Source organism: Arabidopsis lyrata, assembly GCF_000004255.2.
Source record: "Arabidopsis lyrata subsp. lyrata unplaced genomic scaffold ARALYscaffold_1, whole genome shotgun sequence".
NCBI lineage: Eukaryota > Viridiplantae > Streptophyta > Magnoliopsida > Brassicales > Brassicaceae > Arabidopsis > Arabidopsis lyrata.
Window position 1 is genome coordinate 26,375,364 of NW_003302555.1, and position 27,891 is coordinate 26,403,254.

At 39.4% G+C, this 27,891-nt stretch overlaps 8 protein-coding genes across 12 annotated transcripts; 4 read left to right on the top strand and 4 right to left on the bottom strand.

The window, feature by feature from the left end:
- Positions 1 to 4,265: 4,265 nt before the first annotated feature.
- Positions 4,266 to 12,546, bottom strand: LOC9330318 (vacuolar protein sorting-associated protein 53 A). Its single transcript, XM_021011414.1, has 24 exons — positions 12,381 to 12,546; positions 12,175 to 12,273; positions 11,869 to 11,963; positions 11,653 to 11,709; positions 11,372 to 11,522; positions 11,114 to 11,184; positions 10,777 to 10,901; positions 10,180 to 10,340; positions 9,943 to 10,084; positions 9,234 to 9,297; positions 8,813 to 8,998; positions 8,680 to 8,733; positions 8,279 to 8,383; positions 8,137 to 8,196; positions 7,638 to 7,715; positions 7,235 to 7,342; positions 7,100 to 7,165; positions 6,478 to 6,555; positions 6,273 to 6,406; positions 6,086 to 6,179; positions 5,839 to 5,916; positions 5,431 to 5,493; positions 5,035 to 5,199; positions 4,266 to 4,806 (listed from the first exon to the last, which is right to left on the bottom strand). The coding sequence occupies exons 2-24, from the start codon at positions 12,221 to 12,223 to the stop codon at positions 4,504 to 4,506; spliced, it is 2,487 nt and encodes an 828-aa protein (XP_020867073.1). The 5' UTR covers positions 12,224 to 12,273; positions 12,381 to 12,546; the 3' UTR covers positions 4,266 to 4,503.
- Positions 12,547 to 12,683: 137 nt separating this feature from the next.
- On the top strand, positions 12,684 to 15,520 carry LOC9330319 (pseudouridine-5'-phosphate glycosidase). 3 transcript variants are annotated; one of them, XM_021011416.1, is made up of 13 exons: positions 12,684 to 12,766; positions 12,934 to 13,014; positions 13,091 to 13,184; positions 13,274 to 13,384; positions 13,624 to 13,706; positions 13,996 to 14,055; positions 14,141 to 14,201; positions 14,331 to 14,437; positions 14,522 to 14,599; positions 14,686 to 14,731; positions 14,826 to 14,946; positions 15,056 to 15,141; positions 15,264 to 15,520. In XM_021011416.1, the coding sequence occupies exons 2-13, from the start codon at positions 12,940 to 12,942 to the stop codon at positions 15,332 to 15,334; spliced, it is 993 nt and encodes a 330-aa protein (XP_020867075.1). In that variant the 5' UTR covers positions 12,684 to 12,766; positions 12,934 to 12,939; the 3' UTR covers positions 15,335 to 15,520. The 3 variants fall into 3 exon arrangements, with proteins under 3 accessions (XP_020867075.1, XP_020867076.1, XP_002891579.1); XM_021011417.1 differs by lacking the exon at positions 12,684 to 12,766 and having other exon boundaries at positions 12,776 to 13,014; positions 15,056 to 15,158; XM_002891533.2 differs by lacking the exon at positions 12,684 to 12,766 and having other exon boundaries at positions 12,778 to 13,014.
- A 150-nt stretch (positions 15,521 to 15,670) lies between these two features.
- On the top strand, positions 15,671 to 17,598 carry LOC9327642 (cytochrome P450 705A5). Its single transcript, XM_021011415.1, has 2 exons — positions 15,671 to 16,661; positions 16,756 to 17,598. The coding sequence occupies exons 1-2, from the start codon at positions 16,020 to 16,022 to the stop codon at positions 17,392 to 17,394; spliced, it is 1,281 nt and encodes a 426-aa protein (XP_020867074.1). The 5' UTR covers positions 15,671 to 16,019; the 3' UTR covers positions 17,395 to 17,598.
- A 791-nt stretch (positions 17,599 to 18,389) lies between these two features.
- Positions 18,390 to 20,299, top strand: LOC9330320 (cytochrome P450 705A20). The gene is made up of 2 exons (XM_021012314.1): positions 18,390 to 19,440; positions 19,510 to 20,299. The coding sequence occupies exons 1-2, from the start codon at positions 18,526 to 18,528 to the stop codon at positions 20,149 to 20,151; spliced, it is 1,557 nt and encodes a 518-aa protein (XP_020867973.1). The 5' UTR covers positions 18,390 to 18,525; the 3' UTR covers positions 20,152 to 20,299.
- Positions 20,260 to 22,350, bottom strand: LOC110224844. 3 transcript variants are annotated; one of them, XM_021012315.1, is made up of 2 exons: positions 22,086 to 22,350; positions 20,260 to 21,600 (listed from the first exon to the last, which is right to left on the bottom strand). In XM_021012315.1, the coding sequence occupies exon 2, from the start codon at positions 21,590 to 21,592 to the stop codon at positions 20,426 to 20,428; it is 1,167 nt and encodes a 388-aa protein (XP_020867974.1). In that variant the 5' UTR covers positions 21,593 to 21,600; positions 22,086 to 22,350; the 3' UTR covers positions 20,260 to 20,425. The 3 variants fall into 3 exon arrangements, with proteins under 3 accessions (XP_020867974.1, XP_020867975.1, XP_020867976.1); XM_021012316.1 differs by having other exon boundaries at positions 21,804 to 22,311; XM_021012317.1 differs by lacking the exon at positions 22,086 to 22,350 and adding an exon at positions 21,927 to 22,079.
- Positions 22,351 to 22,673: 323 nt separating this feature from the next.
- On the bottom strand, positions 22,674 to 24,295 carry LOC9327644. The gene is made up of 4 exons (XM_021012318.1): positions 24,001 to 24,295; positions 23,535 to 23,663; positions 23,277 to 23,461; positions 22,674 to 23,198 (listed from the first exon to the last, which is right to left on the bottom strand). Exons 1-4 carry the CDS (start codon positions 24,205 to 24,207, stop codon positions 22,814 to 22,816), a joined length of 906 nt encoding a protein of 301 aa, XP_020867977.1. The 5' UTR covers positions 24,208 to 24,295; the 3' UTR covers positions 22,674 to 22,813.
- A 194-nt stretch (positions 24,296 to 24,489) lies between these two features.
- LOC9330321 (UDP-glycosyltransferase 79B5) lies at positions 24,490 to 26,001 on the top strand. Its single transcript, XM_021014852.1, is given in 1 exon segment — positions 24,490 to 26,001. A coding segment is annotated over 1 exon segment (1,347 nt). The 5' UTR covers positions 24,490 to 24,625; the 3' UTR covers positions 25,973 to 26,001.
- Positions 26,002 to 26,040: 39 nt separating this feature from the next.
- Positions 26,041 to 27,890, bottom strand: LOC9327645 (pirin-like protein At1g50590). Its single transcript, XM_002894214.2, has 6 exons — positions 27,631 to 27,890; positions 27,472 to 27,521; positions 27,337 to 27,375; positions 27,062 to 27,090; positions 26,801 to 26,979; positions 26,041 to 26,680 (listed from the first exon to the last, which is right to left on the bottom strand). Exons 1-6 carry the CDS (start codon positions 27,744 to 27,746, stop codon positions 26,158 to 26,160), a joined length of 936 nt encoding a protein of 311 aa, XP_002894260.1. The 5' UTR covers positions 27,747 to 27,890; the 3' UTR covers positions 26,041 to 26,157.
- Between the last annotated feature and the right edge of the window lies 1 nt (position 27,891).

Below are 27,891 nucleotides of genomic sequence, written 5' to 3' on the forward strand. Positions count from 1 at the left end.
CTCCTCGTGAATTTCTAGAAGATCTTCGGGGATAAGCTCGAGGAACGCCGGGTTGCGATCTGAAAACGAAAACAAAACCGGTTAGAATAAATCGATCAAATCGCAAAAAAAAAAAAAAAAAAAAAAAAAAAAAAAAAAAACGCCTCGGGTAAACTACCGATTGTGCCCCATTTCGCAACAATTTTATCAAGGCATCCCTCGGGGACGGAGTCCTCGTCAATCGCGACGAAGAAGAAATGATCGGTGTATTTCTCGTCCTTGCTCGGGAACCCGCCAATGATCTTTTTATTTTTGCTCGGCGAGATGTAGTACCTTTCCAGAGGACCCGGGCTACGACGAACCTCCAGGAAATTCCTTAGATGCCCGAGGGACAAAACTTTATCCGCCTCGAAACTCCTAACTAAAATCCCGATTAGATGCCGTAGTCCGCGGGTTGAGATCTGGGCCAACGCAATCTTGAACGACCACAAATACTCAACAATCAGCTTCGGGAGAGGGAACCACAGGAAACAAAAACTGAAAAATCCCTCGTACAGCGTGAAGAACCCCTCGGGAGGATTATCGGCTCGTTCACTCGGAGTCGGAAGCCTCATCGTGACTCCTTCGCTGAAACCAAACCGAGCTCTTAATTCTCTGAGGGAGTCCTCGGTGGATAGCGTAGAACCAGGGGGATCGGGCCTTTTTACTTTTCTGGTTCGCTTCGTCTTCAGCTGCAGAGCCTTAGCCGCCTGCATCCTGGCCTGAAGCATTCTCGCCTCGGCATCGGATTCATAGGAAATCGCCTCGGCCTTTACAGGGAGCGAAGACGGCTCGGGCGCCTTTTGCCAACAAGAGCCCCCAGCTTCGTCCTTAGACGGAGGATGCGCCCTCCCCGTAATTAAAGTTGCCTCGGGATCATCAGGAAGATCCTCATCCCGAGCCACATTCGCTACTGTATCTTCCCGAGCCATGAATCGGCTCGGATCTTGGTCCATAGGTGACGACCTTGATTCACTATCGCCTTTCCGCTCGGAGCAATTTGAAAAACTAGCCTCGGCTCCTTCCGAGGGACTGCTCCAGACCATTTTCCTTTCGTGAACAGGAATGCTTCTGCCTCGGGACGAATCGCTCGAATCAGAGAGTGACATCTTCGGCTCGGGTGAATTAAAAAGAATCGGAAAAACAAGATTCGAAATCGGAAAAACCAAATCTAAGATCTGGCACGGCGGAGGGATACCGGAAAATAAAGCAAAGCAAGAGGAAATTAAAGAGATCAAGATCAGAGAGAAAAGAAGCGAACCTTAGAAATTTTCCTTGCAGATTGCGAAATGAGAAGATGAAGCAAGAGTCGGATATTTATAGATTGCTCCGGCGCGTCGGGTACACACCAGTTAGATAATGTTTCGCATCCGCCCAAATCTCGGGCGCGTCGGGAGCGCGTGACCAACACTAAATTACTTCGCATCCGCACGGGTCTCGGGAATCAGCAGAAGACTCTTCCACTTCTCGAGGTAGAATCTCAACCGTCACACGCGTTAGGAGAAGATGAAGCGTCGAAGAGAATTGAATCGTCAAGAACACTAATTACCGAATGACACTTCGCGAAATTTTCAAAGGATGGGCTCGGAACAAGTTTTAAAACGGCTCGGATTAACAGTCGTGAAGCTCATCGGTCGCTCTTCGGACCAACGAGCTGGGGGGCTAACTGTTGGGGTCGGATTTCATCCCATAGCACCGAGCCGAACTTCGAACGCCTCAGGAATTTCTGAAGACACCTCGGTGGAAACTGCCATTCACCTCGGGTCGGACTGTCATTCACCTCGGGTCAGATTGTCATTCACCTCGGGTCAGATTGTCATTCACCTCGGGTCAGATTGTCATTCGCCTCGGGTCATCGCATCAATCACCTCGGGGAACACCCATAGTCTGCTCGGGGTCTGTCAGCAGGCTTGTGAACCCGAGCCGGCTCCCTTCAAGTGCCCGAGCCGGTTCACTTCGGGAAACCGAGCCGGTTTGTGTCGAGACCCCCGAGCTGGATCTTTCCGTGAACCCGAGCCGCTTTCCCTCGGGAGCCTAGGCCACGCCTCTCTTGTCCCCGAGCCGGTTGCACAAGTTCTCCGAGGCGAAGTCTTCATCATCGCCCGAAGCAAGGACTTAGTAAATATTCTTCTCTAAAGGTATCATTTCCAAGCACATTGTCATTTCCGAAAAAGAAGGATCATTTCCGATAAACTCGGAAATGATAAGGAAGAAGCGCGAAGGATCAACTCAAATCAGGAAATCTTCCAAAAACTCCGAAGAATAAGGAAATTGTCCTAATCCGCGATATTCTAGCCGACTTCAAGATAAATGGAAATCTTCCGAGAATATCGCCGGAGAGGCGGTTTATCATCCCTATATAAAGAGACTCAAGGCTCAAACGAAGGGAAAGCAATATCGCTCTAGAAATTACACTACGCAAAGCTCTTACAGCACAAACACTTTTTCTTTTACGATCAAACTCTTGTACGATCAAAGTCATCTTTTCATTAATAATATCAAGAACACCATCTTTGGTATCAATCGTTTCTGTTGTTCTTTGAGAATTCACGATTATCGTATCCCTAAAATAAAACCCTAGACAAATCTTGATTGTGTTAGTTTCGACTTCCACATTGATTTTTTTAAAAACAGTAATGTAAAACCAAAATCAAATCTTCCTAGTGAATTTGCTAGATGACATAAAGGGGATGGGTTATTTGCAAGAAAAAAATATACTTAGTGGTAAAACTATAAACAATTGATGTGTAATTCCGCGGGGGATTTATTCAAATAGCGTGATAATATCTTAAATTAGTGTGTCATCGGTTAAAATATCATGTTATTTTGTTAAAAACGCATTAAAACACACATAATAAATGATCCAACTTATTTATTTTTTATCTCTATGGTTTTTGAACTTTTTAACTACTTTGTTATTTTAATCTTGTGATACATTGCAATATTGCATTGATCAAGAAATAAAAGATTAGGAATAGAAGACTACAAACAAAACGGTTCATTTTGTTTTTGAAGAACCTGGTTACAGTCAACTACAGTGAAAATAGCCAAACAAGTTTCTAAATCAGAGAAATTATGCATCTTCAAATTTTTAAACCTGTTGAGTAGTTTGTAAAACGCTTACCAAATTACAATTCAGACTAAAACAATCAAAGAGGAGATGATAGGATACAATGAAAAGACGAAACTAGGAATATTCAGACTTTAACGATCAACAACAATGGAGCTTAATGACTCGTGAAACTCTTTCGAAGAAGACATCACAACTTCTCTCATCCATTGAGGTGCCACTTTCAACTATCACCAATGTTACAACTTTGTAGAGAAGCTCAGATTCTTCTTCAACAACCAACTTCTTTACAAAAGTTAAGCTGAATGATAAACCTGTCATGGTCAAAAGATCATATACATCAGTGTCCTGTTTTTTTGAGACAGAACTTCATGTAAAGGCCGGGGATTCTTACCGCTTGATAGATGACGGCTATAATGCAGACTTGTTCGTCTTGTTTACTAGTTGCTAATTTCATTCCTAGCAATCGTTGGCCGAATGCTTGAAATATACACTTGATGTATCATAATTTGTTTTGCAGCATTTCTGCTTATTCACCAAACAAACCAAGAAAGAATTCAAGTATGTTAAGGAAACCTTTGAATTTCAGTAAGGATAATGATAGATTGGATGAAAGAGAATTTGCGAACTGTTACCTTGTTGTGATGGCTGACTTGAGGTGAAATCATGTCCATTTCCACGGTATCTTTTGATTGTCTGCTCCGTTTTTTGGACCTTGTTGTTGTAATTAGGGTACTACCAGGAGTCTCTGAATCTTGGCTTCTTCCACAAAGGTGTTTCTCTTGGAACAGATCTTTTAGCTTCATAACTTCTTCAGAAAGTGCTTTGTCTGTAACATTTTTCACATTTAAGTAAGTTAATAATATAGCGAGATACATGACTGGTCTCACTTGATGTTATCTCAGCTAGAACTTCAACAGAGACAACTCTACAATGCAACACAGAAAATGTAGGTATAAACCAAAGAGCAGGTATGAATAAGTAGAAGTAGCTGCCTCTTACTCTTTTTTTCTTCTTCCATGAGAAGCCGTTGATACTCCACAAATTCCTTTTCCTTGATAGATCGTAATATTTTAAATTCACAAGCCTCCAACTTTCACCAAATATGACTACCTCCGTAAACATGCCAGGTAAAAAACGAATAGAACATTATGAGTTACATACCTACTTGAGGTAATTTCACTCCTAAATTTATCAACTGACTTAGTTCAAGAAAGTGTTCGTAATATTTCTCAAGATAGAATGCAGTAAACAACTAAGATACATCCGCACCCTGAGAAAACTCGTTATTCACTATGAATCTCTGATATACACATAACCAGGGAAACAAATAAACAAGTGCATTTAAACACAGAGGGAAACAAAGGTGGGAATTGCATAAGTCAAAAGTTGAGATGACGTAGAAAAGAAACAAATCATGCGTTGAAGAGTCTCCTTAAAGGCCCATCTTTGCGGTCTTTGGCAGCTTCCGTAAGAGCAATGAACTTCTTGAAGCCAGTGCTTGCAGCTCCTCTGCCAAGAGCAGCTGCTCTGGTTAAAACATCCTCGCTGTTTGCTATGAACCCAGCAGCTGTAGCCGGATTAGTGATTGCCAGTGGTGGTGCAGGTGGGGTTGGCATCGGTTGTGGCATTGCCGCTGCAACCGACTGTTGTGTGAATCCTGGGCCATGCTTATTGAAATCATCAAGTATACTCTGCTGATCAGCTTTCTTAAGACCCTGCACCAAACACCAGAAAACGTTTCAGCATATTTTTAAGGCCCCTATAGTTTAAGATAGAGAGAAAAAAACAAATTGTCCAGACAGTGACGAGAATGCCACTGGAGCAGAACATTACTTAGCCCCACAATCTAGAGAGTCACTCTAGAATACTGTTGTGGACTGGACTCCGGTCTCGAGCCAGTTTGCTCGAGAGTGAGGAAATGGGTTAAGACGTGCCAAAATTACCTTAAGTTCCAAGATGCGCTGAAACTCCATGGGTGTTCCTTCCGGAAACAGTGCACGATAAGTGTCTGCCACTGAATCGATTGGGGATAGTATGACCTTAAGGAGTGCTTCAGCTCTGCTCATTTCACGGCTCACAAATTTGGAATAGCTGGCAGCAGTTGAAGTCTGCAATGATATTATTACTAAAAGATATATCAAAACAAAACAAAAGTAACCTGTCTCGGATTTACAGACTTAAGTGCTATATACGTTATCCCTAATATCGGCTCTATGACCGGAACAAGAATACCAAAGGGTTTGGCATCATCAGGTATTCTACTTTGGGCAAAGAAGATACCCAGTGATGCGTCACACTGAGAAAACAGAAATGGGATAAATTGGTAGTGATGAGCTAACCTGTCTGGCAAGGGAAGGAATTTCTAGTAGAATCGACTTCACGGCTTGCGTATCCAGTAACATCTGTGAAACCAAAAGACATAATTCATATTCGAACTTTAAACAACTATAAAACAAGGGCTCAGAAACATAACATCTCATGAACACTCCAATCATACTAGTACTGAAGTTCAGGAAAAGACTAAACATAGTCACTTCAACATCGATAAAAGAAGAAAGTGTGAGCGATAAGGCGATATAACCAGACTGAGTTTGGCTCTAGTCTTTGGATAAACCTGATAAACAAGGTAAATAGAATTTTTCCCACAGAACATCATTCTAGGAAATTCACTAGTTGACTATTAGAGAAATCACTACAGAGATAATCAGAGGCATCCAAATGGAGGAACATAGAGCATGCAGGCTAACCTGTTGAGCTCCAGTTTCGGATAGTTGCTTGCATCTGAAAATATTAGCATAGAACCGTGGTCCGAGGGATGATGCCAGCTGCACAAAGTATTACAAGGTAGCATGAGAATCTTTTTTATATTCATACAAGACATACGCAAGGAGCTGCTCAAGGCTTGACCCCATTTCATGCGGGTCCTAAACTTATAGAAGGACGCAACCATCAGATCATGAAGGCATTCAAATCAGACACTCTTTATATAATTACCTTGTCGAGGAAAAACTGGAAGTAAACTGGTGTTAAAAGTTTCCCGAGGATAGGTATGCTGCCGCTAAGGATTGTATTTATTCCATTCACGTACCTATAAGAAGATGCAAATGCATGTTGTTTACGGTTTGTCATATGGGCATAAAAAACCAAAAAAAAAGCTTTTAACACCCCAGTTAGATCTTACCCAGACTGGTCACCCACACTCTCAAGTGTGCTCCAAGGAACACGTGTCATCGCTGCCATTTCTGTGTCAAATTTCGTCTCAAATCCAAGGACCAGCGTTACCAACGCTTTTGTTATGACGGCTGAAAATTCATCCTACACAGCAACACAGTTTAAGAACAATCCTAAATAAGGGAAAACTATCAAGTCCTTCATGTAATCAGTACCTGGACCTCTGACATGTCTACACCATCAGCATAATGTGGGTCAATAATTTCTGAGACGTTCTCTGCCAGTTCACCAGACTGCGATACAAATATCAGAATATCCTTGTGAAGTGCCGCATTGTTGTTTACTTAATCAAAACTTTTAGATAGAATCCTACTAACAACGGCACGCATCTTGTATCCGGGAACAGGATTACAGCTTGCATTACATTGTTTAATATAGACGCAGCAGATAATATATTTGAAAATGTACCACATGAGTGACATAAATATATAAGAAAAGTTGCAAATAAACCTTTCACAGCTACGCTGGAATTCGTAAAACAAAGAAACTTGGAGGTGTAAGATATGAAGTTCAGTGCAGAGGAGTAAGATCACATCACAAACACATCGAGAAAGTAACTAGACCCATGAAAGTTTCTTGGAACTTGATGCGAAGATTATCAATATCAAAAATGGTTTTTCTACATGACTGGCCTAAAAGAAGATTAGGACCATATGATACAACCCCACTGACCCGTCACAACAGGATACACACAGGTATCAACGTATATGCTGCATGCTGAGTGTGCTAAATGTGAAAAAGGCAAGAAAACAGAATAATAGACAAGAACAAGCTTACTGTTTTGTGGCAATACTCAGCAGAATTAACTATGTAGCATATCACCCTTTCATCTCTCTCTGAGACCTGCACAGAGGAATTAAAAAGGTAAAACTACGTCAAAAAGCACACATAGGAGACAGGAAGAAGGCACACCTTTATCTGTCCATCCATGCCTGTGGCTGCGGCAACGATACCAGTGCCTCCTTTTGGGAGCTTACCAAATAGCTTTGTAGCATAGGCCTTCAGAACTCGTTGAAAGACCTGTACAGAGGAGACCATTTCAAAAGAATAAACTCAAAATCTCCAACCACCTTATCTAAGACCGTGAAGTAGAACATTTAAATTGGCCTGCAAACATCATTAAAGAGCACTTCTATATACCCTTCCCTTGTGGGAACCTAGGTGGCTAGAAAAGCTGATTCAACTAACAAGGTTTCTCCAAACAAAGCTGGTTCTTAGACTAACTAAGACATTGCTCGACTTCACACTACAAGTCTCTGATATATCATATATATATATATACAAAACTCATATTGAGCGTATGAAAAATATGTACCTTGAACAAATTGAATAAAGTCTGGTTCTTACTGAGAGTATTACAACGTTTCAAGCTCTTCTTTATATTGGAAAACAGCTGCAAACAAGGCATTTCAAATGGTTACAGACGATAAGCTTTAACGTGCGACGTGACAAATATAGTTTGTATATGAATGTTATTAAGTTCTCACTGGCTAATCTAGTGACATTGATAGTTCACTATGCACGGAAGATACTTTTCAAAATTCATCTTGAGTATAATATCCGGTTTCACACTAGAACTTTTTCTACTACTACAACAAACATCACCCTGGACATAATCCAAATTTTCTATCCAGCTCAGTGGGTATGACCAAGTTGTAGGTTCAATGTATCATTATACTACACATCTATATAAAGAATCCAATTACCCCTGCCAATTAATACCTAATGGGCGTCGTCAATCATTTAATACATTGAATAAAGATGTAAACATCTGTAAAAAGTTAAAACTATTAACTCTTTTTCAAGAAACTTGCCTGTGTGCTGCTAGATAAAACATTATTTTGACTTCCATCCTCAATATCCCATGTTTCCTCCTGACAGAACAAAAAGAAAACTTGGATAACTTGACAAACCTTGGAACATAATAATCTCGTGAAGCGAAAAATATTATATTACCTGAACAATTTTCTCCAGGTCATCCATAAGTGTCTTCTCTTCCAACTCAATATATGGAGTTAAATGAGGTTCAAAGCAGGAAGAGATCATTCCACGGAAGTTAAACTGCAAATTCGAGTAAATAGTGAGTAAGTAAATCCTGCAAAAAATAGAATGGCACAAGTGGACTACATGACATTTCAGTTTTCCAGGTATGTAAGGTCAATTGGGATGATGAAAGTCTAATAATATCAATAGACCCGAAAATGGGGATGCCATGCAAGATATTATTACAGTCTTCTATAATTGCAATATTGTGCCTATAAACTATTAAGAGTGAAGCAACTTTCACTTGCTCTCTAAGGATATGACATCAGCCAACAAAATCAGGGAGGGAACGAGACTAAAGGTAGGGAATATACCCCAGCTCCAGTAACAGATAAATCTTTGTTTCCGGTCTTTTCCTGTTGAAAACCCTATCACAACAAAGTGTAAGGGTTAATATAAAATTACTAAAGTGTTTTCCATAATATAGAATAAGAACATAGAATATACATTCTCCTCGGATTCTTGACTAGCAGCAAACTTCTTTTCATACTTCTTGCGGATTTTGGATATATTCTGACTATTATCTTCCCATGTACCAATTTCTTCAATGTCATCTTCAATATCTTTAGTAGGAACACCACCACCAAATTTCTTTTCAAGTTCTTTTTCAAACTCCACTGTCCTTTGTAATGCCTAACAATTCAATGAAATTAAACTTTAATAGAGGCCTGAAACATTCCACAAGATATTCCACGTAACAGGATTTGATGATAGTGAAAAGGAAGAAACATGATAAGATATTTCATAATCATTAGATATTTCCTTCAGAGGTGACACAACGCTCTTATGTCCATCTGATAAATCTAATGATATTTTATGTTAGGAAAAGCATGCATATGCAATTATTGATCAAAGAGAGTATGCCGACCAGAAGCAATATCGCTACAACTGGCTTCTCTTTCATGTTGACCAGAATAGATTCTACTTGCTTCCTGAAAAATTGATGGGAAAACAGGACAGTTAGTTAAGAAGGATGCATATTATTGTTAAATTAAGATTAACACAGTTACCAATGCAACTTAATCTTTCACAGCAAAGTGACTACAAACCAGCAAAAGATGCAAACCGAATAGAGGTATCCTCTATACATTGAAACAGAAGTTAAAAATTGAACAAAAAAATTCGGTAGTAATAAAATTAACCTTTACTTACTAAAATATTTACTCCTATAAGATTTTGTCATTATGTCAAAATGAAATTCATTTAACTTACTGGTTTGATAAAACACAAACCATGCTATATACCATGCATTTCTTATGATCTCCAAAAATATGAACCATCCCAAAAATTTACAGTTTATAAAAGCTTTTCAAATTTCCACTAATAACAAATATTTAATTCTATTTTGCGTACCAAAAAATTTCTTCCTTCTCAAATTTTCAAGTAGGGTGTTATGTAGTACAATAAAGCGTGGGTCAAATATCTAGGTATCTAATTCATAATGTTATGTAGCCGTGTCCCAAAGTTTCTGACAACTCCAAGGAGTAAAGATAAAGAATCTCTTAGAGAAATATGATGAACTACAATAATTAAGGGGAGGAAGAATAAATGTTCATTGAAAACTCTAGAGGCATTACCTTGTTTGCTTGCAGAACTGGATGCATAGCCTATACGGCACATGCCAAGAAGCAGGAAAAATCTTCCAAATTTCTTCATTTGTTCGGATTCGACGCTTTATCCAAGCATACCTCCGCTCTGTCTTATCCAACTTTGCCAATTCTGCCAACAGCTAACCTCTTAGAAATTCAATCCAAAAAAAACATAAACATGCACTTCCAGTGCCAGTTATACTTAGGGCATTAAGTCCAATGTACCAGCTCCTTCAAAAATTTGTTCATATGAGGTGAGCTCCCTGCTGCAAAAATTGTTTACCAACTCTTCCCTCACAGATGGCTCCAGAGCATCAACAACCAAGCAAGAATCAGATAACTTCTGTAGCAAATTTGTTTCCTCTGTCTCTTTCCCAGTACCTAAACTGAGATAACAACATCATACATTTTTAGTAAATGTGGATTTTAGGGATCGAACAAATAGAAGAGAGGGGGAGTGGTCTGTGGAGGATGCAAATGTGAAAATCTATATTATAAAAACATCTTAAAACAAATTTTGGTTTACTACCAAAACCAAGCAACAAATAACCTTAATCACTGTGCAGGTACGATTTTAGCAAGAGAGACACCAACAAGCATTACACCTCAATTTATGACACTAAAAGTGCAAAATTCATCACATGATACACTTAAACTCTACAGGAAATAAAATCCCTTTCCAGCTGTAATCTTCTTGAGATAGAAGTAAAGGAATTGAGAAAGAGAAGAAGAATCAATATCTAGCATTACAGAGGACCTCTTTTGGCCACTTCTGTGGACTTGTTTTAGGATGTAAAATATGGGAATCATTGAAGGCATTACCTGGAAAAATCAGAAAATACATGGGACTTAAGGATTTGCTTTATATTATTAAGCTTTTCTCTGAGCTCCGTGATTTTAGGAACATCCCTGTATGCTTCAAAGTGGTTACATAATTGGTTTACAGCCTGAAATATATATTATAGAATTAGAATCCTAAGAACATAATCAGAAAATGAGTAGAGTCGTTTTCTAGGTAGCCTAGCATTAAAATTGGTTTTCAAAATGACAATGAGCTGCTTTGGGCTCCCATAGTGAACATAAAGCTAAAGCAAGTGAACTACAACCAATGTAACAAAAGCAACAAACACAACATATTGTTGAATTAAAAAGAAGGTACCTCCAGCTGTGCAGCTGCCTCCTTGTATTGTCTTTTTGACGCCATCACCTGAAGCTGTTCAACAGCAGAGACTGCCAGAGCGAGGTAGCGAATTTCATTATTGTGTTTATGATGTACTTGGTCCACAGATAGGTTAACCAGAAACATCATATCACTATTTATATAGGGCTTCACTATACTTGAGCTATTATTCTGATTTCAGGTTACCATGACCAAAATAATGAACTAAGTAAACAGAGTAAACTATAGCTAACTGACCTAACATTGTGAGGCGATGAAGGGCAGTGATGGTCGTGGTTATGTTCTTCTTTGCAAAATCCAACTTTTTAATGTCACGGCATATTTCTTGAACCATCGCTTCACTTTGCTCAGCTTTGGATTTTATCTCTTGAATCTTATGAGAGAGTTCCTGTGATAAATCGAAAATAAGATCAAAATCTCTGGCGAATGAATTATAAGGGAAGTGATAGGAGAAATGAAAAAGGATATGAAATATTGACAGAATGCAAACAGAACATATCAACCTATGAGAAACTAACCTCCACAGCACGTGTAGCATCAGCAAGATCTTCTTTAGCTTTAGTTCCAGAGTTACTCTGGGGAATCATTGCCAAAAAAAGAATCAGTTTTAGAGGGATTGATTGTTCTTTCAATATAGAAGAAAAATGCAGTTGAGTTCAACAAAAAAGCTTTTCTTAGGTGCATACAATGATACAATCTAAGTCTTGCTTTAATGTAGATGAAAAAAAGCTCACCTGTTGACGAACAGCAGAGAGTATGCTAGCATCCACCCGCCGAATCTCACCCTGAATCTTTTGCATAAGGGGCTCAACTCCAGTTAGCGATGCCTCTGTAAAGGAAAAGAGACATTTGAAACTCATTCTAAAAGCAGTCACATATGCAGAAACTATCAACAGCTGAACTACAGGTCCTGACAACAGAAGCCAGAAAAATCAACAATTCATAATAATTTGGATTTATATGAACAAGTCTAAACCATTTATCAATGTACAAAGAGTATGACAGTTGTGCTACTGTTTCATGAAGAAAAACAAAAGGACCTGTTGGGAACATCTGGTTGATATACTCTAAAGCACTCGACTTATCCATGGCTCTTTGTAATTTGTATGATGAAATCAAAATCACTCGAAATGGAGGACCTGCAAATACGAATGAGAACATGGCCCCATAAATAATGCTTTCTACGTCACAGCGATTCCTAGTTCCGACTAAATTGGGTGAAAAAAATAGAATCGAAGAAGCTCACGAGTATGAAAGAGAGAGAGAGAGAACGCGGAGCAGAGAAGAGTGAGGAAGAACAACAGTAAACGGCGGAGATGATCGCCGGCGACGGAGATCGGATCGGTCCTTGGTGTGCTCCCAACGGACCCAAACAAACACTCTTAGATCTCTCTCTCTCTCTCTCGCTCGCCAACGCTTCTTACAAAACCGAAATCATCCGAACCGATCCATAATATGAACCGGACCGGTTTGAGATTCTCATATCACATCAGCAAGCTGTAACCAAACCGCTACCTCAAACCCGGTTGGATTTGGGTAATTTCTCTCGTTCTTGTTGGTTATTTTTCCACTGTTTTGGCAAGAACACTGAAGGAAAGAAAGGGCGTTCTTTTTCGAGACAATTTCATCTGTGTAGGGCTTTTACTTTTGCGGATGATTTTCTTTAGTTTTAAGTTACTGTAATTTCAGAAATCTCCATGCTTCTTATGTATTTGACTCGAAAGTTTTGTCATTTCTGATCGTTAGGATCTTGTTATTGGTTTTTCTCATGACTTGAGAAAAAAACTCTCATCTTTCAGGGAGAAATGGCTTCTTCTTCTGCTCATTCTAGAATCTCGAATCTCCAGAATCATCTTTCACCTCTTGAAGCAAACAACAAGGTGTCTGTATAAAAGATCCACCCTTTTTGATTTTCCAATCTTTATTTGCTTTTTCTTACAACTGGTTTTGAAGCAGCTCAGGAGTCTGGTCAAGATATCTCCACAGGTATCTGAAGCCTTATCCAATGGACGCGCTGTGGTCGCTCTTGAGTCAACCATTATCTCCCATGGTTTGCTCTTCCTTGTTTTCAGACTTGTTTTGAATTGCATTTTGTAGAATTTTTTATTGAAATTCTTTTCTCTAACTGGCTATTTTTAGGGATGCCTTACCCCCAAAATCTGCAAACAGCAAAAGAGGTGGAGTCGATTGTCAGAGAAAATGGAGCTGTCCCTGCAACTATAGCTATCCTGAATGGAGTACCTTGCATAGGTGAGTTTATTCTGGTTGATCATAATGTTTTAGATTCTTGGATTTGGAGTTATCGAACCAGGTGACACTAATCTCCTAGTCAACTTTGGCTGTTTTTGGAACATCTTTGGCAGTTTGCATATCCTGAAAGCCAACTTGGTTTCAAGATCTTAGATCATGGTTATAGGTCTTTTCTTCGTAAAGGATCAACAGCGCTAGACTTCTTTGACTTCCTATAGATGCTAATATACAGTAAACAGGTCTGAGCGAGGAAGAACTAGAACGTCTTGCATCTCTGGGGAAAAGTGTTCAAAAGACAGCAGGCAGGGACATAGCACATGTTGTGAGTCACTTCTGGTGGCTTTTCTACTTATTGCACCATCATTATGTTCATCAGTGAAACGGAAAACATCAAACTTGTTTATCCTCCAGTTTGCGATTCGTTTACACACTCAGTCATGTAGGAAAAGTCTCTTACATTAGTTCACAAAATCAAATTGCATCATTCTAAGCAACCTACCCTGAACTAGCTTTTTGAGTTAGAGACAAACACGTTATTTACTCTTCCGCACCTCTATCAATCAATGCATGGACTGTTCTGCTCCTCCATATTCCTAAATGTTTTCCTTCAGGTGGCTACAAGAGGAAACGGTGCAACTACAGTCTCTGCAACGTTGTTTTTCGCTTCAATGGTAATTGGCTTTGTTCTTAGGAGGATCTTTCTTAGGTAGTTTTGGTACCATTCATTGCATTTCAGAGGATTTTTGGTTATTGTAGGTTGGCATCCAAGTTTTTGTGACGGGTGGGATAGGAGGTGTCCATAGACATGCCAACCATAGTAAGTTTCATGTCCGTTTTATTCCTTTATTCCAAACTTTTTAGTTACATGATTAGAAACTCTGTTTAGATGATGGTGTTGAGTATTTTTTATACCAATATTCGCCCCGTATGCGTGTTTGTGATGCAGCGATGGACATATCATCTGATCTTACTGCACTTGGAAGGACTCCCATAGCAGTGATATCAGCAGGCGTTAAATCAATACTTGATATTCCAAAGACTCTTGAATATTTGGTATATAATCCATTGTCGAGGCATATTTAATAGTCAACAATCAAGAGTTTAAGTTTTCACAAGAGCTAGTCGTTGACAATGCAGGAAACTCAAGAAGTGTATGTTGCTGCATACAAGAGCGATGAGTTTCCAGCATTTTTCACAGAGAAAAGCGGCTGTAAGGTGCAAAATTGTCAATAATCACTGAAATCAATCACTTGCTTCTGCTTAGATATTTAGTTCTGATGTGGATATATCGACTTCGTTAGGCACCTTCCCGTGTAAATAGCCCTGAAGACTGTGCTAGAGTAATAGGCAAGTGTAGTCTTTGTCTCAAAATTTCCTCTTTTTCAAAAGTATTTATGCACTTTGATCCCTTACCACCTTGAGGGAAAACCGCTTTTCCCAGATGCAAACATGAAGCTAAACCGTCAGGCGGGGATTTTATTTGCTGTTCCAATTCCGAAACAGCATTCAGCTGCCGGAAATCTTATCGAATCAGCAACACAGCGTGCTCTTACAGAAGCAAGGTTATAAGCAGATGATATATCTTTCATACATGCTTGCATCAGAATAGTTCAAGGGCTTTACTTCTTTTTCTTATCACAGCGTATGAAATTTAACTTTGGTTTTGGCCAGGGAAAAAAACGTTACTGGAAATGCAGAAACTCCATTCTTACTTTCACGGGTAAATGAGTTAACTGGAGGCACGTCACTTGCAGCAAGTATCCTTTCTCTAGAGGTTCTATTAATCATCATTATTTCACCAAACTCCAAATCCTTTCTGTGGCTGAAAAATAGCAATGTCTCAGCATTGTAAATGTTGAATTCCTTTACACATTTTCAGACATTGCGCTTGTGAAAAACAATGCTCTTATCGGTTCTCAGATTGCAGTAGCCCTTTCTCAGCTGATGTGAGCTTCACTATCAATCTCGGTCTCAAGCTCAAGATCAAGTTTAGATTCAGGTTCATGATTCAGGACAAATCAAATATGTTTTGGATTGGTAGTTATCAAGTATTTTTTCTTTAGTTCAAGAAACTCCAACATATTTTCACATGTTATATTTAGATATTTTTATATCATGTGGTACCTGATTTGTCTCCTTGTATAACGTCCCTTAAAGATTGAACTATTGGAAAGCATGAGATATAGCATTGACTCCACTTCTTGGTAGTCGTTGGGACGCATGCTTTGGAAGTTTGGAACGGCCAAATTATTAATTTATATCACAAATGATCATCTCAAGGAAAGATTTGATCTAAAGAGTACATATAATAAAATCAGTCTGCTTCCCTCTCTGCAGTTTTTGGACAACAATGGCAGCAATCACCGTTGACTTTCAGCTCTGCTTCATCTTCATCCTCCTAGGGCTCTTCTCACTCTTCTGTCTCTCGGCTTTCTTCTTCACGAAACCAAAATAGCCACAACTCCAAGACTGTGGTCTACCTCTGAGCCCACCATCTCTACCGGTCATAGGTCATCTTCACTTTCTCCTCTCTGTTCCATGTTACAAATCCTTTCAGAAACTCTCCTCCAAGTATGGCCCCCTCCTTCACCTTCGTGCCTTCAATTCCCCAATTGTTCTAGTCTCTTCCGGCTTCATGGCCAACGAAGTCTTGAAGACCCAAGACCTGAACTTTGCTACCCGTCAACGCGAGGTTCCTATCATGGAAAGATCACTACTTTTTGGATCTTTTAGCTTTGTCTCAGCTCCTTATGGAGATTACTGGAGGTTCATGAAGAAGCTCTTAGTCGAAAAGCTTCTCGGGTCTCATTCGCTCGAGCAGACACGACTAATCCGTGCAAAAGAACTCAAGACTTTCCGTGCTATGTTGTTCGATAAGGCGGCAGAGAAGGAGACTGTTGATGTGGGTAAAGAGATGATGAAGCTAACGAATAACAGCATTTGCAGGATGATAATGGGGAGGAAGTGTTCAGAGGAGAACGGTGAAGCAGAACAAGTAAGGGGTTTGGTGACCAAATCACTTAGTTTGGCGAAGAAGTTCCTTATAGCTAGCATTGTCGGTCGATTTTTCAAGCTGGTCGGGATCTCTCTGTTTGAGAAGGAAATCATGGAGGTCTCGCAGATGTATGATGAATTGCTGGAGAAGATTATGAAGGAACACGAAGAAAATCCGGACAAGAAAGAGAATATAGACATGATGGATGTTCTGTTAGAAGTTTGTGCAGATGATAACGCCGAATTTCAGATTTCCAGGAATCAAATCAAAGCACTTTTTGTGGTAATATCTTGAGTTTTTCTTCCATTGTCTTTAATGGCTGTCATATAAGGATCATACAAAGTCTTTATCTTTAACATTGTGCATGTGGTTGTAGGAGCTTTTCATTGCAGGCACTGATACTTCAGCACAAACAACACAGTGGATAATGGCAGAACTCATTAACCATCCTGAGATTCTTAAAAGACTGAGAAAAGAGATAGAATCTGTCGTTGGGGAAACGAGATTTATTCAAGAAACAGATCTCCCCAGTTTGCCGTACTTACAGGCTGTGATGAAAGAAGGGCTAAGACTACACCCGCATACGCCAATCTTGGCGAGGAATGCAACAGAAGGATGCAAGATCGGAGGGTATTACATAGGGCAGAACACAACAATGATAATAAACGCTTATGCAGTGCTGAGAGATCCGGATTCATGGGAATATCCAGGAGAATTTCAGCCCGAGAGATTCATGACTTCTCCTTCAAAAGGGAAAGAAGATGAGAGAGCACAGTTAGCTTTGAACTACATTCCTTTCGGGAGTGGAAGAAGAGGATGTCTCGGAAAAAACTTGGGCTATATCTTCATAGGAGTAGCCATTGGAACAATGGTGCAGTGTTTTGATTGGAAAATCAACGGAGATAAGGTTTACATGGAAGAGACGGGAGAAATGGCGCTGCACATGGCTCATCCACTTAAATGCACTCTTGTTACTCGAATTAACGCAGCTAGCTTTGAATCTGCAGATCTTTAGTTGATGGAGGAGTTTGATATGTCTTGTTGAAGTTGCAGACATATGTCTGAAACTAATTATGGAACTTGCTGTCTTTATTGTTTCATAACAGAATGTGTTGTTTTTTATGTATTTGTGCTGTTTCTTAAAGAGATTGCGAAACTTTAGTACTAAATTGGAAAAGTTGCAGATAACAAGAAAAGCTAAAGGCATCAAAGGGAGATAGTTACACATTTTGGATAGTCTACTTTTAACTTATTACTACTCTTTCACTACTTGCTTGCTACTTCTGATGCCAAACTATAGATGATATCCGAGCTTCAGATGAAGGCTCTACTACCGTAGAACACACGGGAGCTAGCACTCTTTGGCGTCTGCTGGGAGGAGCTTGAGTTCTCTGATGGGGTCGGGCTATCGATGTCCAAAGCGAGTTTCATCTTAAACAGTGATTCAGTATATTGCTGCAAGCTTTTCGTGTACATGTCAACAATATCTTGCTGCACTTCCTTTTGCTCTGGTTCAATGCTCACTGACAGAACCGGTTTCACTACTGCTTCATCATCCGCCTTATCTAAATCACCATTCTTGATGATACCTGTTGGCTTCTTCGCTTCTTCACTTGATATCATCATGAGTTCCCGAGGAGCCAAAGCTAACTGCAGCTGATAGAGAAGAGGTTTCATTTTGTCAGAGACAGTATTCGTTGGAGCTGCATCTTCAACAGTGTCAACAACTGCGGACTGGATGCTGTTTACCTCCAAAAGCCGATTTTAGAGCTTGCAAAATGCAAACTCATCAGAATCAGAACAAGTAGTGGAAAATTACATAGACACCATTTGATTGTTTTCACAGACAAACTTTGGATCCAAAAAACATGTTATATATTAGATATTTTTATATATTTTTATATCATGTAGTAATAGTGGAAGATCAATATCCATATGACCATATATTAGAAGTTCTACATATTTAAATATATGAGTTTCAAGCCCATGCATATATAGCGTGGTACCTGACTTGTCTCCTTGTATAACTTCCCTTAAAGATTAAACTATTGAATTATTCCCTAAATTATATCACAAATGATCTCTAAAGAGTACATAACAAAACCAGTCTCCTCCATCTAACTCTCTCTTCAGTTTTTGGACAAGAATGGCAGCAATCACCGTTGACTTTCAGATCTGCTTCATTTTCATCCTCCTATGGCCCTTCTCACTCTTCTGTCTATATGGTTTCTTCTTCAAGAAACCAAAAGAGCCACGACTTCAAGGCTGTGGTCTACCTCCGAGCCCACCGTCTCTACCAGTCATAGGTCATCTTCACCTTCTCCTTTCTGTTCCATGTCACAAATCCTTTCAGAAACTCTCCTCCAAGTATGGTCCCCTCCTTCACCTTCGCGCTTTCAATATCCCAATAGTTCTAGTCTCTTCCGGCTCCATGGCCTACGAAATCTTCAGGACTCATGACCTGAACTTTGCTACCCGTGACCGTGCAGACCCTATAATGGAGAAGTCGATACTTTTTGGTTCATTTGGCTTTATCTCAGCTCCTTATGGAGATTACTGGAGATTCGTGAAGAAGCTCTTAGTCACAAAGCTTCTTGGGACTCGTTCACTCGAACGGACACGGGTCATCCGTGGGAAAGAACTCATGAGTTTCCGTGCTATGTTGTTCGATAAGGCGGCAAAGAATGAGACTGTTGATGTTGGCAAGGAGATGATGAAGCTAACGAATAACAGCATCTGCAGGATGATCATGGGGAGGAGGTGTTCAGAGGAGACTGGTGAAGCAGAGCAAGTCAGGGGTTTGGTGACCAAATCACTTAGTTTGGTGAAGAAGTTCCTTATAGCTAGCACAGTTGGTCGAGCTTTCAAGAAGCTCGGGATCTCTCTGTTTGAGAAGGAAATCATGGAGGTCTCGCAGAGGTACGATGAATTGCTGGAGAAGATTATTAAAGAACACGAAGAGAATCCGAACAAGAAAGAGGATAGAGACATGATGGATGTTCTGTTGGAAGACAATGCCGAGTTTAAGATTTCCAGGAACCAAATCAAAGCGCTTTTTGTGGTAATGTCATGAGTTGGTCGTAAGGATCATGCAAAGTATTTATCTTTAACATTGTGCATGTGGTTGTAGGAGCTTTTCCTTGGAGGCACTGATACTTCAGCACAAACAACACAGTGGATAATGGCAGAACTCATTAATCATCCCGATATTCTTAAAAGATTGAGAGAAGAGATAGAATATGTTGTCGGGGAAACGAGATTGATTCAAGAAACAGATCTCCCCAACCTGCCGTATTTACAAGCTGTGGTGAAAGAAGGGCTAAGACTACACCCACATTCGCCAATCTTGGTGAGGAATGCAACAGAAGGATGCAAGATCGGAGGGTATTACATATCGCAGAACACAACAATGATAATAAACGCCTATGCGGTGCTGAGAGATCCAGATGCATGGGAATATCCATACGAATTTCAGCCCGAGAGGTTCATGACTTCTCCTTCAGAAGGGAAAGAAGATGAAAGAGCACAGTTAGCTTTGAACTTCATTCCTTTCGGAAGTGGAAGAAGAGGATGTCCTGGAGAAAACTTGGGCTATATCTTCATAGGAGTAGCCATTGGAACAATGGTTCAGTGTTTTGATTGGAGAATCGATGGAGATAAGGTTAATATGGAAGAGACGGGAGAACTGGCGCTGAGCATGGCACATCCACTTAAATGCACTCCTGTTACTCGAATTAACCCATTAGCTAGCTTTGAATCTGCAGATCCATAGTTGATGGAGGAGTTTGAATCTGAAAGTAATAATGGAACTTGCTGTCTTTGTTGTTGTTTCATAACAGAACTTGTTGTCTTTATGAATTTGTGCTGTTTCATAGCGAGATTGCGAAACTTTAGTACTAAATTGGAAAAGTTGCAGATAACAAGAAAAGCTAAAGGCATCAAAGGGAGATAGTTACACATTTTGGATAGTCTACTTTTAACTTATTACTACTCTTTCACTACTTGCTTGCTACTTCTGATGCCAAACTTGAGATGATTTCCGAGCTTCAGAAGAAGGCTCTACTACCGTAGAACACACGGGAGCTAGCACTCTTTGGCGTCTGCTGGGAGGAGCTTGAGTTCTCTGATTGGGTTGGGCTATCGATGTCCAAAGGGAGTTTCATCTTAGCCAGTGATTCAGTAAATTGCTGCAAGCTTTTCGTGTACATGTCAACAATATCTTGCTGCACTACCTTGTGCTCTGGTTCAATGTTCGCTGTCAGAACTGGTTTCACAACTGCTTCATCACCCGTCTTATCTAAATCACCATTCTTGATGATATCTGTTGGCTTCTTCGCTTCTTGTTCTGAACCTGAGTTGTTTCCTTCGCTTGATTGCTTTGAATCATCATGAGTTCCCGAGGAAGCCGAGCTCACAGCAATTGATGGAGAAGAGATTTCATTTGTTGAGACAGTATTCGTCGGTCCTGCTTCTTCAACAGCAGTGTCAACAACTGCAGACTGGATGCTGTTTACTTCCACAAAGCCGGTTTCAGAGCTTGCAAATTCATCAGAATCAGAACAAGTAGTGGAAAAGTACTTAGACACCATTTGATTGTTTTCACAGACAATCTTTGGATCCAAAAACTCACTCTCATCAAACTCGATAGGAGCCAACTCGGTCTCATCTGCAGTTGGCACCGCAGGAATGTGCATCACGTCGGGCGAATCTCCTGCGTACGAGAGAGACAACTCAACAAAACCTGCAGGAGAGTGATACAAATCGGTTGACGAAAGAGAGAACTCTTTCTCCAATTTCCCATTCCTCACAATCACTTCAGACAAAGGTACAAGAGTGAATCCAAGTAACTGATCCTCAAGATAATTCTTCACGCGGCTCATCATATATATCTCACACTTAAGCGAACAATCCGGATTCTTCACGTCGAACTGAAGGGTATCGTCGAAGACAGGGTTTCTCCCTCCACCATTGATGATCTTTGTGGACAAGGAATTCTCGGGATCGCTTGTGAGACAAAGCTTAGCATACACATCTTGCTTATGATAGATGCAGATGTTGTGGATGTCCCTAGCTTGGTGAACAAAAACCTCAAGCTTACCGATGAAACTGTCTGAATCAGACGACATGACCAGATTCTTTGTTTTGGTTTCACCACTGCCATTCAAATGGATACTACCATTGACGATTGATGCCTCAGACTGTGGAGACTCCATAACAGGATCTGCAAACAAGCAAAAAAGCAAACCTTTTAGAGTTTGGTTCAAATTCTCTAGATAACAAACAAAGACACACCAACTCAAACTCAAACAGAACCTACTAAGCCAATTAAATCAAATCTATGGCAAATTATAGAACTTTAAGATGCTGCAATCAAATATTGCCATTAAAACAAAGCTCAAGAATTCCTCAAATTTGGTCTTTTACCTGATCTGAAGCAAAAAGCTATAAACTTGATTATGATCAAGAAGTGCTTAATCAATTCACTAAGTTACTAAAACAATTTAACTTAGACGCATCCTTTAAAAGCAACAAAGACAAAGGGCATACATGGATTCCAAGAAAGCAATCAACTTTCTCGAGGAACAAAAAAAACCATAATCCAAGGGACGAGAACGAATTTTGCAGATAAGAATAAGGATAAAGTTGAGATTTTTATGATAAAGGCTTCTCGTTATAAGTAAAAGACGAAATTGAGGCTCTGTTAACCTTTAATTTAGGAGAAGAAAGGTCAAAAAGAAGAAAGCTATTCTCTGTTTTTCTTCTTCTTGAAATTTGCGCTGAGGATTATACAAAAAACCCACTTGGATTTTGTTTTCTTGAGCTTTGCAACGGAGAAGGAAGAGAAGTGGAAGAAGAAGAAAGATGTAGAAAAGTGAAAGAGGAACAATTATTGCGTTATTGTTTAATATTCAGTGTGAAATAGACTTTTTTAAGTAGGCACGATCCACGGATTATAGATAGACGCCTCTCTCTTTTTTTCTTTTCAAGTTTTTATTTTTGTTTGTATTCAGTTTCTATACCACAACGGCTGGCTCTAAAGGTTCTAAAGAAACTTACTTTAAAAAGATTTAAATCTTGTATCTTTTTTTATACTTTTTTGTTTTTGGCACTAGAGGAGGAAGATATGGACCACAATTCTGATTGGTTTGATTTGGTTCTTGTATCAGAAAGTTTTTTGGTCTTGCTTGGTTATAAACTGGTTTAAAACCCCATTCACATGAATTTGATCACACAATCCTCGATGTCATTGTTGTCTTCAGTGAAGTAGAAGAATAACACGAAAAGCTAAGAGAATAAACATAAGATTGGAGTGATAACAACAAATCTGATTGGTATATATATTCTACATGTGCCACATAGCTTCAAATTGGTTGTTCATGGTCAAAAATATGATCTCTTACAGTAAAAAAATCGGAAATGAGGTAAGAAACTAATCATCCACGAGCGGGTTTTCTAAGTTCAGTTTCCAGTTTTGTAGAACCGTAAGGCAAGTCATAGAATTCAGCTAAGTATGTCAAAGCTTCAAAGTTGTTGTTGCATACCTTCCACAATGCAGAAACTTCTCCTTTAGAAACAGTTCCCAAGTTTTCGCAAGTCTCAATGAATTCAAGCAGCTTTGAATAGAAAGAATCATAATTCATCACAATGAATGGAACCAGTAAAGCAGATCCAATCCTTTTGAGCTGAATCAATGCCAAAATCTCAAACATCTCATCAAGCGTGCCAATTCCACCTGGAAGTGCAATTATCGCCGTCTTATCAGAGACACTGTTTCTTATCACAGCATCTACTAATCCATGCTTTCTCGCCGAGAAAAACCTAAACATGGATTCCACATTTTTGGGATCACTCATTCTTGTGCAATAACAGTAACCAATGGTGTGTGGCTACGTTTACCTGCAAGTATGGTAATTCTGAGGAGGGAGATAAGGATGAAACTTCGATGCAGTCCATTCACCGGCTTCTTTTTCTATTTTGATGCCACCAACTGGTTTCTCAGCTTCCAAAGCACCTTTAGTCACAGCATCCATAAGTCCTGGTCCAGCTCCAGACCATGTAGTACAGTCCAACAGATTTGCTGCCTGATAAAATACAAAACTCTGAGAAATCTATATCGTAAAACGATAAACGAAGTTCTTGTGGAGTCTGTCTTACTTCTCTGCTCAACTCTTGTGCTTGCAGATAATGTGAATGGTTTGGTGGGATTCTGGCAGAACCTAAGTACACAATGCCTCTCCCGAGCCTATGTACAAGGTCGAAGCAAATCTCTAGCTCTTTCTTAACCTTTCCAACAATGACAATTCAATGGAATAAGGTAGAGAATAACAGTTCACATAACCTATATCGAAATGGTCTTTCAAGAGAAATTATCAGAACTTAGCAACCAAAATCTACAGAGAAGATTAAAGTTAGATTTGAACTTATAACTTCATTCTCAATTGAACAAAAAAAAAAGGCCAAGACTTTAACAGGAGATATCAGAATTTAAGCTAGTTCTTGGCTTCTAATTCTCTAAGGACTTAGCAATCTAAGCAAAACCAAAGTCTTTCTCCTATGATGAACTTGTTCATGACATTCTGTTCCAAGACTAGGATTCGAAACTGAGATTTTAGTTAGTTACCTCAAATGGGCTACTTCTCTCAACAAAATCCTCGGACCTGCACTTTAGAGCTCGAACCGAATATGCCCTAATTGAATGATCAAACCTCAAGTTCAGAGAAATTGGAACTCTTTCTGTCAATGAGCTTGCGAGTTTTTGTGTTGGTGAAGGAGACACCTTGGAGGATAATCGGCAACTCCATGAGGAATCCAACATCGAAACCCCCATTTTCGGATTCTCACAAAACTACTCAGGCTCTCTCTCAAATTGTCAATTTAGTATTTTGACAGAAATTAAAAGTTCCAATTTTTATCTCCGTTCACCAGTAGCTTTTATGATTAACTAATAGAATTGTTGCACGTGGCTGTTCTTGAACCATTGATTGATTGATTCTTTCAGTAAAATTTCTAGTGCAAGTTAACAGTTAAAACACTGATCTGTTTTTTAAAGATTTGTTGTTGCAACTTGCAAGTTTTATACATTCAAGCACATGCAATCCAGCAACTACCAACTAAACACACCTAATTCCAATTAATATTTGATACAAAATTCTTTTAATATCAACTACACAAAAAATGAGAAGCAACCTTTCTTCTATAACTTGAGTAAAAAAAAAAAGGATCAACAATTTGGCTCTCTTGAAGAAATGGGGTCAAAATTTCATGCTTTTATGTACCCATGGTTTGGTTTTGGTCATATGATTCCATATCTTCATCTAGCCAACAAACTAGCTGAGAAAGGTCATACCATCACTTTCTTCCTTCCCAAGAAAGCTCATAAGCAGCTCCAACCTCTCAATCTGTTCCCAGACAGTATTGTCTTGGAGCCTCTTTCTCTCCCTCCTGCCGACGGTCTCCCTTTTGGCGCCGAGACAGCCTCGGATCTCCCAAACTCAACTAAGAAACCCATTTTCCTTGCCATGGATCTCCTACGCGATCAGATCGAAGCTAAGGTCCTTGCTTTGAAACCAGATCTAATCTTTTTCGATTTTGTTCATTGGGTTCCAGAAATGGCAAAAGAGTTTGGAATAAAGAGTGTCAATTACCAGATCATATCGGCAGCTTGTGTAGCTATGGTTCTTGCACCTAGTGCTGAATTAGGGTTTCCTCCGCCGGATTATCCTTTATCCAAAGTGGCGTTACGTGGACATGACGCTAACGTCTGTTCTCTCTTTGCAAATTCTCATGAGCTTTTCGGTCTGATTACCAAAGGCCTTAAGAACTGTGACGTCGTTTCCATAAGGACTTGCGTGGAACTTGAAGGTAAGCTATGCGGTTTCATCGAAAGAGAATGACAAAAGAAGCTTCTTTTAACAGGTCCAATGCTCCCTGAACCTCAAAATAAAAGTGGTAAACCTCTGGAAGACCGATGGAATCACTGGTTAAACGTATTCGAACCAGGCTCGGTAGTGTTTTGTGCGTTTGGAACTCAATTCTTTTTCGAGAAGGATCAATTCCAAGAATTCTGTTTAGGAATGGAGCTAACGGGTCTACCGTTTTTAATAGCGGTTATGCCGCCAAAAGGCTCATCAACGGTTCAAGAAGCGTTACCAGAAGGATTTGAAGAACGGGTCAAAGGGCGTGGAATCGTTTGGGAAGGATGGGTGGAACAACCTTTGATATTGTCTCATCCATCAGTAGGTTGCTTTGTGAACCATTGTGGGTTCGGTTCAATGTGGGAGTCTTTGGTTAGTGATTGCCAGATTGTGTTTATCCCACAATTGGCTGATCAAGTTCTCATCACAAGATTGTTGACTGAAGAACTCCAAGTCTCAGTGAAGGTGCAGAGAGAAGATTCCGGATGGTTCTCGAAGGAGAACTTGCGAGATGCGGTTAAATCTGTGATGGATAGAGATAGTGAGATTGGAAATTTAGTGAAGAAGAATCATAAGAAATTGAAAGATACTTTGGTTAGTCCTGGATTGTTGAGTGGTTGTGCTGATAAGTTTGTAGAAGCATTGGAGAATGAAGTCAACAACACAAAATCTTCTTGAATTGAAATACTTTGAATGTTTTAAAATAATGTCGTTTTACATTTTAGATATAAAGTCTTACTAAGAAATGAGAGATCTCACACTCCAATTTTTCTCTAATAGATTTTTCTCTAATAATTGTGGAAAAAAAACAGTTACAAGGTAAAGAATTATTAAAAAAAATTATAAATAGAAGCAAAAAGATTTCAGAACAATCCTAAGGCAGAAGCAGCTTGAGACTTCCAATGTCTAGCTTTTTCAAACCCATTTCTAAAATTCTCAAAATCGTCAATGGTCTCATCAATCTCTTCTTGTGTGTTCATAACAAAGGGACCAAACTGAACCATTGGTTCACCTATAGGCTCACCAGCCACAAGGATAAACCGAAGTGGCAAACCAGAATCAGAACCGTTCCACGCCTCTAACCGGTCACCACCTAGGCCTAGAACCAGCAAGTGGTGCTCGGCAGCGGCTGAATGTTGTAACTTGGAATCCCCAAAATGGCCCTGGCCTTGAAGAACATAGACAAACGCGTTCCAATGAAATGGAATGGGCTGAGAGATTCGAGAACCTGGCGAGAGAGTGAAGTCTAAATACATTGTTGCTGTTCTTGTGCAGATCTTTGACTTAACTCCATTCCATTCTCCTGCTATGACTCTAACTCTCACACCATCTTTCTCTGTTTCTGCTATGTCTTTACTCTCTATCTCTTGATAACTCGGCTCCACTCTGCGAATCCACGGACTTCCAAGTAAGAATAGACCTAAATCTAGTATATAAAATAACATGTATCACTCCACTCATTGCCAAATGGTTAATCCGTGAATATTCTATATCAAAGAAGCTTACAATTTGTGTTTTGAGGAGAGATTGATCCAAAGCTGCAAGCCCTTGTTATGAGTAATGCCATTGGAATTAGAAGAAGGCATTTCAGAGTGAACAATGCCTTTGCCTGCAGTCATCCATTGTAATCCTCCTTCTCTTATTACTCCTTTGTGTCCTTCGCAGTCTTCATGCAAAATTTCTCCCTATGTATATATACAAATTCATCAAGAGTTACGCGTGGCGATTCTTTCGAAATCGAATAAGAAAACGGGAAGAGATCAATACCTCTAACATGTAAGTAACTGTCTCAAATCCTGATTTTGGAAAATAAACAATATATCAATTAACAAGAAGAACATTGATATAGTGATACTCTGATAGGTTTGGTGAATTATTTTTTGTTGATTATGTTTATGAAACATAAGCATCATACTCACAAATGAAAGGTATTTACTAAAATATTTTAAGAAAATTAAATTTTGACATTCAGAATCAGAATACTTTATTTTTCAAACTTAAACGTGTAAATTGCGTTTAAAATAATGGATAACAAAACCAACCTCTGTGTGGATGATCTGGGAATCCTGCAGGAGCTGAAACTGCAATTTTTTAAAGATTTGCTATCATTAAAATCTTATATGCTGGATTCAAAAGAACAGAACAAAAACAGAGCAATGAAAAGTGACAAGACCCACCTGAGAATTCATCCAACACAAGAAATGGGTCGAAGTATCTAAACTCAAACCTGCAAAATTTCACAGATTTTAAACCTTATTTTCATTACTACACTTAAAAGTTAAAACTAATGAAACTTTTCTTTTAGCTGTTGTTATGTTTTTGTAATTTTTGGTTACCTTCCGATGCTTCTTCTTACAACAGCACCAAATCCTTCGTGTTGCTGTCTTGCGAAAAGCTTCTTAACAACTAACCTCTTATCATAAATAGCAGAAGATTTCTCTAAGATTGGCATCTTGAAACTCTGAGAGAGTTAGTGAAGAATATGTTTTTTTGTTGAATCTCTGATGATGAAGATGTATTTATAGTAAGGAAAGAGTTGTTGTATTGACAGTTGGCCAAATTAAGAAGATGATCATTAACCCCAAAACTAAGATGAT